The 10,209-nt window shown below is 36.6% G+C and overlaps 1 protein-coding gene across 1 annotated transcript; it reads right to left on the reverse strand.

Annotated features, from left to right (window-relative positions):
* Window positions 1–578: 578 nt before the first annotated feature.
* On the reverse strand, window positions 579–9,514 carry LOC140232078 (BRISC and BRCA1-A complex member 2-like). The gene is made up of 11 exons (XM_072312232.1): window positions 9,345–9,514; window positions 8,372–8,448; window positions 7,679–7,776; window positions 6,625–6,816; window positions 6,176–6,250; window positions 5,057–5,157; window positions 4,512–4,611; window positions 3,363–3,433; window positions 2,271–2,353; window positions 1,586–1,739; window positions 579–1,034 (listed from the first exon to the last, which is right to left on the reverse strand). Exons 1-11 carry the CDS (start codon window positions 9,464–9,466, stop codon window positions 968–970), a joined length of 1,140 nt encoding a protein of 379 aa, XP_072168333.1. The 5' UTR covers window positions 9,467–9,514; the 3' UTR covers window positions 579–967.
* Between the last annotated feature and the right edge of the window lie 695 nt (window positions 9,515–10,209).

Genomic DNA, 10,209 nt, shown 5'->3' on the forward strand with positions numbered 1-10,209 from the left:
CATTCTACCTGTAAGTGTGTTGCATCACTTTTTTTTTGTTGCATGCATCAATATCATAATACCTGGTTTTAATATTTCATATATTTTAGTACTTGTCATTTAAAAAAAAAAGAAAGTATCAAAATATTCATACACATTTAAAATGTATGCATAGAATGCAGAACATCAGCATTTCACATAGTCCTATGAACAATAACATTTTCAAACATGCACAAAAGAAATGTGTTGGTAAAGTCATGAACTACACAACATTGTGTCTTTGTGACATTGCCTTGACATCTCATATCTAATGACAATATAACTAAAAGATATTTGAAAAAAAAAATCTCCAACAGAAATGACAGTATTGCTTGTTTGTTTTCTTTATATGGTAGCTATGGCATTTAAGTGAAATATTAATGCAGTAATGTTTTTGAACCTAATTGTCAAATAACTTGACAACAAAACAAATGAGTACATTTGACATAATATTATTATGATCTAAAGAGTGTATTCTTTGGAAATTAATGTACAGTATCTACATATTATATTCATTATTTAACTTATGTTACACTTTCATGAACAGAGAACATGGCCTACACATAGAGAATCTATCATCTGATCAGACAAGAGACAATTCAGTCATTATTACAGAGTCTTTTGAGTACAAAGTTCTTAAAATCTTACAAGTACCAGCTGGGTTGGTGTAATTCCATTGTTGTGCCACAAGAGACCTCCTTCAGGACAAGTATCCTTGCCTATTCTAGCTCCATCCCTCAGCATGCATTGATACCGGCTCTCACTGGACACACCCATCTTTGTTGGTATCCCAGAAACCACACCCAACTCCCTTGGTATCCATGGATGCTTGAACTCTCTCGCATCACTAGGCTCCTTTACTGCAATCTCCAGCTGAGACTAACACGGTGCAGACCCACTGGGATGGTTCTGGTTCAGCCTTCATGGATGTTTGGTGCTGCCTCTGGCTTCAGGAAAACCTCCCATTGGTCACTGAGAGTCTCTTGAAGTCCTGGACATACTGCTCCATGAACACTCTGCACAGGATGATGGGAATCAAATCAGCATCTTGGATGTACTTCTATACCTTCTCAGTATATGATATCTAGGGGTTCTTACACTATATCACTCCTCAAAATAGTTTGTACCCATTTCACATGTGATATATATGCTAAGTTTTGCTCTTATAACTCTAAAAGCATTCAATGTGACACCTGAAGACCAGTTATCCTATGGAAGTTTAAAAAAAAAAAAATTCTGAGAGAATGTTGATGGTGTACAGAGAGGAAAGAGGCAAACTTATCATGAGAGGAACGTCCATGCATTCTGAGAGTGGATGTATTGTGGTAAAGTGGAAATACACTGAAGAAGCTATAAACAGATGATTAGAACTTCAAATCTAACTATGTGCATCATACTTCTGACATATTGTTTTACCTCCTACATCCCTATTAACCCCTCTATAAAGAGGGCATCTAGCAAAGCTGGGGTAACAGTATTGGCTGGGTGTTCTGGAAGAGCAAAGCTTTTATTCTTCTCACATGTATTATCATTGTTTTACTGATGTTGTTGTTAGTATGATTATTACCTCGCTCTCTCTGCCATCTCATTCCCACTCCACCTGGGGCTGTAGGGATAATTACACACACTCGTCTGATATGGCTGCCCTGAAGACGTGGTGTGGTAGACTGACTGGAACACAAACTCTGGCTGCTCACGTGGGAAGAAGCTTGGTATATGTACTGCAAGAGATAAATTATGTTTCACAGGGGCAAAAAAAAAATATATAAATGCTGAATTCACTATACATACAAGTACATTCAATTACATATACCTCTGTTCACTCTGATCTCAAGATCATCAACAGATAATTGCTATGCTGCTATCATCATATGTAGACTGTGAAGTTACTTTTAAAACTTTAAAAGTGCAATAACCTCCAATTAGTATAGCATCTACTTTTACATTCACCTCGCAGACAGCGACACAATTGTTTTTGACATAATTTCTATGTGCAAACACATAATACATTACAATCTCTTTGCAGGAAACCCTGGTCAGTGGAGTAGCTACTGTAAATTATTGACTTAAAAATTACATTATGACGGGGTCTCAGGACAATGAAATACTCGTATAATGGTAACTACAACTTCCATGCTCATTTGATAATGTTCTTAAAAAAAGAATTAGTGTTCTGTAAAGGAAAAATCCATCAAAAATGTAGGATGTATCAAAAGCTGCATATATTTTAAGTGACCTTTATTTATACTCACTATGTAGGATGAAGTAGAATTCCTGGAGTTCAAACAGGAACGATGCTTTGCTGAACCCTTCTGAGTCATATTCAATTACGGAACTGAAACAACAAAAACAATAACATGCGATCCGTGATGAATGTAATCATGAGAAACATAGACTCTCATTGCCAGAGACACTGTTTCATCTTTCCTTTCCTTCCTAGGGAACAAATCAACTTGAAATCAAATGTTTGAGGCTCAACCAATGCAAAAGATGAAATAACAAGCAACGCAAAAATACGAACAGAGTGCAACATGACGACATGTGACTTAAAGGGAAATGATTCATTATAAATATCATTTTTTCTTAACACTTCAGTTAAAATGACATTTCTAATTTCCGGAGGGAGAATATTTCACAAAGAAGGCCAAGCACAAGCAATGGTCCTCCCCCCTCACTTTGTATTAAGCTTAGAAGAACAGGGAACAAATTTTCAGAGCAATTATTTGTCAAACCAACATTATACTGAAGAGCACAGCCAAGCACACAGTGAATTAATAGGAAATGAAGTTTGAAAACAGCACAAGCTTTCAGTGGCAATCAACTGAGTAATTAGAGAACTGGTGTAATATTGACCGAGTCTACTGGAGAGGGACACTACATGAGCAGCTGCATTCTGTAATCACGTAACTTTGCAAACAAAGTTGCCAGGTAGACTGAACAACAGGGTACATGTATTTTCAAAATCAAAAGGGGATGAAATCAGAGCATGGGTGATCTTCTCTGTGCTACTACTATTAAGGTACATCATGGAGTCTTAATTTCACAACTGACATCAAACTTATTTGAGACATACTGAATTTGTCAATAGGCACACCAAGGGTACAATATACAGAAGATATAATAATATAACATCCAGTGACGGTGAGAAGGAAATGGTAAATATTGTGTTTGACATTTTTCAAAAGCTGTCATATCTGTATATAATCTATACTGTATGTTCATAAAATTTAAACACCCATAGCTTTTGTGTCTGAAACAATAATTTTATATTTGGAATTACCAAGGAATGTGGAAACACAGAACAAAAACATAGACACAACAAAACAGATCACAATCTTTCCTACCTGCCATAATGACTGATCAAGGCAGCAATGAATTCTTTCCTCTTCTGATAGCCTTTGACCACCTGTTCAACCTTCAGTGAGTGAACAAATATATAGTCTAGAATACATTACCTCAAAAATACCTGTGACACAAAGATGTGTCCACTATCAAACACATTGCATAACAGAACTCATTTAAGTTTGCAAAAAGGTCTCCTTGGCTATAGATATTTCTTTAAAAACTTTTCTTCCATTCAGTTTAACATTGTACTTTCTTGAGCACAGAATTTTGGTGACAAAGTACTTCAAAGCTACCACGGAACTAGTTACTTCAATTTGAGGTGAAGGAAAGCCTGCAACTGGTGAAGCTTTGAGTAAAAGTAGACATTATTGATATCAAGAAGGCTACAGTTTTATGATAGTCACTGAATCATCTAATGTGACACCCTGTGGAGGACATCACATTATACTACTTTGAAAAACTTCATGGTGGTAAAATATTGGGTGGTAGAAGGCTTAACAGAGCACCACTTATTCTTTCTTGGGTATGTATGTGGCCCTGAAAAGGGCCTACCCACTCCTGATGCTTGCTATGTTCTTGCCGTTTTCTTATGTACCCAAGAAGGAACACTTGGTGCAATGTTAAGCCTTCTACCATCCATTACACCACTTGTCGAAGACTCTTTATCTCCTCTAAATGAAGATGGTCACTCACTTCAAAATAATTTTTTTTTCCCCCTGCTGAATCACTGGCTATATGGTCTGGAAAAACAACCCATGTTCTTGCACAGAAGCAAAGAGCAGAAGGCCATCATTTCAATAATATTCAAATGAATTCAATTCATAGTGTGGGAGCATGCAAATGATGTCGTCATGTAACGAATAGCCTTCATCTGAGGCACAAATAAAACACTACATATGACGATTTAACAACATTCAAATCGGACTGGTTTTTTTTCATCATTTATTTGTCCAATTTTGCCAAAATTTGTAATGATTTTACATCTTTGTATCATTGCCTTCACACAGACAACTGTCTTCTTTTCAGCTAACTAGCCCTCAATTGTTATCAGGATTTTTTTGTTGTTGTTCACACAGTTCTGTTCTGGGTTATATCACCTTCAACTTTTCAACCTCCAACTTTTTCAAGTTCATTTTGAGCAGACTCACAAGATTCTGCAGCAATTCTTGGACATGTGTTACATAATCAGTCAGACGCCCTCGGTTTGGGTAGTTAGGAATCCTCAGACTGGACGTCCCACCTAGAGCTCTGCAGAGAATCCAATGGAGAAAGAGTCAGTCACATTTACCAAGTTTTTCCTTTTATGTTCAGCCTCCATATAATCTGATCTTTACATTGTCAGAAAATGAGGATTACTTGCTATCATTTGAGAACAAGTAACCTATATTCATATCATTCAATCCATTGCCCCTAAGATGTCTTAATTCTCATAGGATTACTACACAGGATTTTTAGTTCTTGAATGTAGTTGGTTAATATACATCACGAGACAAATTCACAATAACTTTGCTATTCAAGGTAATTGCTATACAGCTTTTAGAAGTTGTTCATTTCTCCATATTTTCATCTGTGCTTCCAGTTGCAATTTGATAATGAATCAGAAAGGTTTTTAATTAGTATCATTATGTGTACCATGTGTATCTCAAATGAAAGTATCACACATAATATCAAACAACCAACAATTGATGCAAACCTTTCAACCCTTGGTGAGAGATAGAGTTGAGGCAAGATCTTGTTTCCATCGATGCCTTGAAAGCTGACAAGAAGAATGGCAATATCATTCCCAGGGTTGTCCTGGTTGATACAGAAAGAAATATATAAGACACATTGCAATCAATCACAGCATTATTTTCAATTATTTTCAATGTCACACTTTGGCGAGTGGCATTTCACTCCTGATAAAATCATGTTGAGTCCCCCAATCCTAATGCACAAGTTCATATTTCCACAATAATCCAAATCTTTTTATCTTTTTCCCACTTTTTTTCCCCAGTATTTCTTGTTTTCTTCTACTGCAGGAAACACTTCTAAAATGAAACAAAGAAAAAACACTACACGGACAGACCTTTGGAGCTGCTTCTTCCTTCTGCATCACTTCTTTTTAATCACCTTCCTACACTAAATTCATGGTTTCTAGAGTAGAAAAAGACATATCTACATTCCGACAGGTCTTTGTACAAGGATGCAACATTAATCCTTAACACACATGGAGAGAGAATTGCACTGTACATGGTCTTTCTGGTGTGAAAATGTTAAGCCAGCAGGACAGTGGGAATATCAGCATCCACATTGGTTGCTTGTCAAATTTATCATGGCAAGTTCAAGATTGTGTGATTTTTGCAAAGATCCAATTTTAAAGATATTTTACTTGCTCAGCAGTTCAATGGCTGTGGACAATATGAAGGAATGATTACAATCCATCACTACATACAGTAATCTATCTTATTACAAGAACTTTACTGCATTAGGAATAAAAAAAGATAAGTCAATTAACTCTTGGTACATAATAATACAATGTAGTTCACTCTAAAATCTTCAGTCGAACACGGGAGGAAATATTCATGTTGTAAAATACCCTTTCCTTTCACTCAAGAAAATATCTTGAGGATGACAGAAATGATCATGATTCTGATAATGACTTATCCTGACATCATCTGCTGTTCACTTTACTCTGCCAAATTTGCAGTAACTCTAGAGGGCATATTCAGAGATTTTCATAGATATAGATCATCAGAAGGTATCGATAGAGCATTAATAATAAAAGTTGAGGCTGAATCATGGCATGAAAGCCACACCTACTGAATGTACTTACCTTGATGAGATATGCAGGAATATCACTGAAGTCAATAGGAAGTTTGATGAGGAAATTGACTGTGGTATCTCTTGTCTGTAAAAACAAGTAAAAACAATGAGCTGGTAGACCTTTACAAATTACCCATTCACTATCACAACAAAATCAGAATAAAGTAAAACTCGGCACTGTCACGAAGAAGAGAACTGAACCTGGAACAGATAAAAGAGTACTATTCAAAAGCCAATTTCTTAACTCACTGTTTAAATTCATTCTACATCTATTCTTGCAAGCTGAATCTAAGCAGACTTCAGAACAAAAACAGCTTTGATTTAACATACATATGCTTGTAATTCAAAGTATGTGGTTTTTGGTTTTTTTTAAAATTTAGTAGCGACCTCATCACACTTATGAATGTACAATTACTAGACAATGTACTGCAGAGGAAACGCCACTTATATACGACTTACATAGGGCACCTTTTGTGTGTGATGAACCTCAATCTCTGTGAAATTACTTGTCTCCACAAGGGTGACATACTCAAACTGCAACCTCATGTTGCTGCTGAGAAGATGTTCCTGGTACTGTCTGTACTTGGCAATCAGTTCCTGGACCACATACACCAAAGATTTGGAATCCTCATGGTCCCAACTAGCTAGACACTGAAAATGACAAAAACCAGACTGTATACTATTGATATTGCATGAAAATATCCTAACTGTGTTGCAATATATATTTGACAACTCTTCAGTCAGAGAAAAAAAAAGATATTTCCCATATTCAATTAAGTCATATCTACTCAAAGAAAAGGGAGTGCTGCATTTTCTCTTGAAGAAAATGTGTGAAGATGAGCTTAGCAACCACTCTTTATTTGTCATCCTGGCAATGGTCATTAAAGCAATATCTTACAGTCTTGTATTCTTCTTGCAAAGTTAGAAAAACAAATTGGCACACATCAACATCCTTATGGCAGATCAACAGGTAAGGAAAAGAATATAGAGCACATTGTGTCAATGATTACTGATAAGGTTGGCTGTCCAAACATTTACAAGACTGATCGAACAAGCTAAATCTCTGCTTGAAGGTGCCGTGCTGGGATAACACAACTCTTCAACTCGTACTATGTATACAAATGACACACCATCTGCCAATGCAAATTCTCCTACTTTTCCACCATCATCACATGACCTAAATGTCACATGCAGAATCAGCGGGGTTAGGAGAATGATTAGGGAAGCTCCTCCTTCATTAGAATGTTACACTTGATGCAATTATCCTACATGTACATGGCCTGCCCAACACAACTCAAATTTATGATGCCTCCTATTTTCCTGTTCTACACATGAACTCATTCATTTGCTCGTACGCTTTCTATCCCATTAGGGGGTTTCTTTTGTTTTTGTTTTTGTTTTGTTGGTTTTTGCTGATGATGATGTTGTTATTGTTTGCTCTTTTGCAATACAAATAGTACTTGTATTGACTAATCAACCATTCAAAGTAATGGGGTGAGATTGTCAGCTTTACCTTAAGCTCTTCTAAATCTGGAGCAAACATCTTGTCATGGGCATCAAAGATGAAGTCTGGCGGATGTGTGGGATGAAGGCTGTCAAATATTACTTGCCCTGTGAACAAACATGAACACAATTATCTCAGAGGTACTTGTCCACACCGAGTCCACACAAATCAACACTGAGAGCGTGTGGTAATTTATTTACAGCAGGTCTAAATTTAGGAGGATATCATAAGATTATGCAGTCAAGGACTGTATACTAACCCTTGGTCATTGTTAAAACACTACATGTATAATCAATATCAATGTATATTAAGGAGGTAGTTTGTTATACACACAATTTTGTAAGAGTTAATGGGGTTGCAATTAACTACAGTGAAAACTCTTTTAAGGCCATTTTCATGACAAACCTAATCACAGCAAAATTCTGTCTTCTGGGCATTGTGCTCTGAATTAAGGTATAACATTCATTACCATACACCTTTTATAAAATATTGCCTTTATTGTACTTTTATCTGTTCAACTCTTAACCTGTTGAAGACTAGTCCCAAATATACTCAGGCAGGTGTCTATGTGAAATGCATGTTGTAGTAAAATCAGCCCATCCTTAACGGGTTTGACAAAGTTTATGCAAACTCATTTACATGTGTAAAATACATATATACATGTTATGAAAAATTATACAGCACTCAATGCACATTACTTACATGTGAGTTCATTGCCCCCGTATGGGATGGTGATCTTGAATCTGTCACAGCTGTGTCTTGGATTTTGTGTGATCCTCCTGTAAGGAAAATACACATACATGTATATATTGCATATAAGTGTGTTAGGTCAAACACTAAGGAAATTGCTTAACTCACTTTTTACCACAGTCACTGTGATAAACTTCATTAGCAAGGACTTGTTCATCCATGGATATAGGGAATTATCAATATCATTACAGTGTGTAAAAAAAAAAAAATCAGAACATCAGAACATCTCATGAAATGTAATATTTCCTGTAAATTAAAAATTATATGTTCTTTGATTCAAAGACATTAATCAAATGAATTAACTGTCATCTCTTACATCTCAATGATATTGCAGTCACTCAGTTATCACTTAAAAACTTTAAATCCTACGAGTACGTTCCAACAGTACATCAGACATGTAAATTAGATCCTACAATATTTGGGCAGTGATGTTGACAGACTTTTGTTTGCCCTGTCAGTGTCACGCTTAATAGGGTAGATCAGATCAGATGTCGTAAATTCTTCACAAGGACATTTTTAAGAAAAATTTAAAAGGGTTCTACAGACGTCTATAAAAATTACACTAGAAAAATCTACAGTAACCACACATGCACCTGATCAATTTACAATGCTATGAACATTGATGAATAGCACTATTGTCAGTATAATTACTCAGTTTTTAAGTTGTGAATGAATAATATGCGGTGGAATTCCTTTAACCACCATGCATCAAGTATTCATCGATCAGATTCAGAGGGTACAATTTAGATTGATGTTGTACAGACCAAACAGTGTGTATTCGGATGCTCTCAGCTTAGCCCGACCAGACGCTGTGCGAAGCAACAGCGACTGTGAAACAAGCTACAATGTACATGTACGACACAGAAATAAACGAGTGGGGCCGTCTGCTTTTTTTGCCCTGTCCTCCCGGAGATAAATTACTTACCCACACTTGGGTTCAACAACCCGGACATTTCCCCCAAGTAAACCGATATCTCCGTCTCTGAGAAGTGAATCTACGTAACATGACAAGTCAGGATCAAGAAAATTCAGAATTTCAGTGCCCATGGTGATCCGATCGCATTAGTCAGTCTGCTGAACAGCTGAGCCGACGTAAAGATACATGTACTATAAACACGTTAGTCAGTTCTCGCGGCTCGCACCAGTACAATAACACATGCACTTTACACAGATGTTTCGGTGCAATGCGATCCGAGTGTGTTGTGTGTGGATATACGGATGATGTGAAGTTGTACCACCACCCTAAACAAGCTTCCTGACCCCATGATTCACATTGATCGATGCAGCATCACTAACGTTTGAGTGTGATCAATGAGGTACTAAGCGGTTCTCCTTGAAGGCCTACTTCCTTGACGAGATGTAACTTAATACATGTACATGTATTTCCACCATTCTTCCAAGAACGCTTTTCAACGAGTCCCCTCCCTCATCTCCATTCACTAGTAACTAAAAATTTTGACTTTTTAAATCCTCATCAAAAGTATAATACAACCCGCTTTTGTTAATTACCGTTGGTACACAGTCATGTTGACATCCTTTTTTTTTTATCTACATAGTGAGCATGTGTTATTGATTGTGTTAAAACGGAGGAAATGGACTTGAATTTGAACTAGGGTGCCTACATTCTTTTTTAAGCTAATGAGTTACTCATTCGAGGTAAGAGAGTGTCAGTCTTTTTTGCATGATTGAATTCGACTCTCTCTCTCCCTCTCTCTCTCACTCTCTCTCTCTCTCTATGTTTTGGTTGATTTCTCTTCACCTTGTTGTATTACATGGTTCTTGAGAATTTC

This window comes from Diadema setosum, chromosome 1, assembly GCF_964275005.1.
Source record: "Diadema setosum chromosome 1, eeDiaSeto1, whole genome shotgun sequence".
NCBI lineage: Eukaryota > Metazoa > Echinodermata > Echinoidea > Diadematoida > Diadematidae > Diadema > Diadema setosum.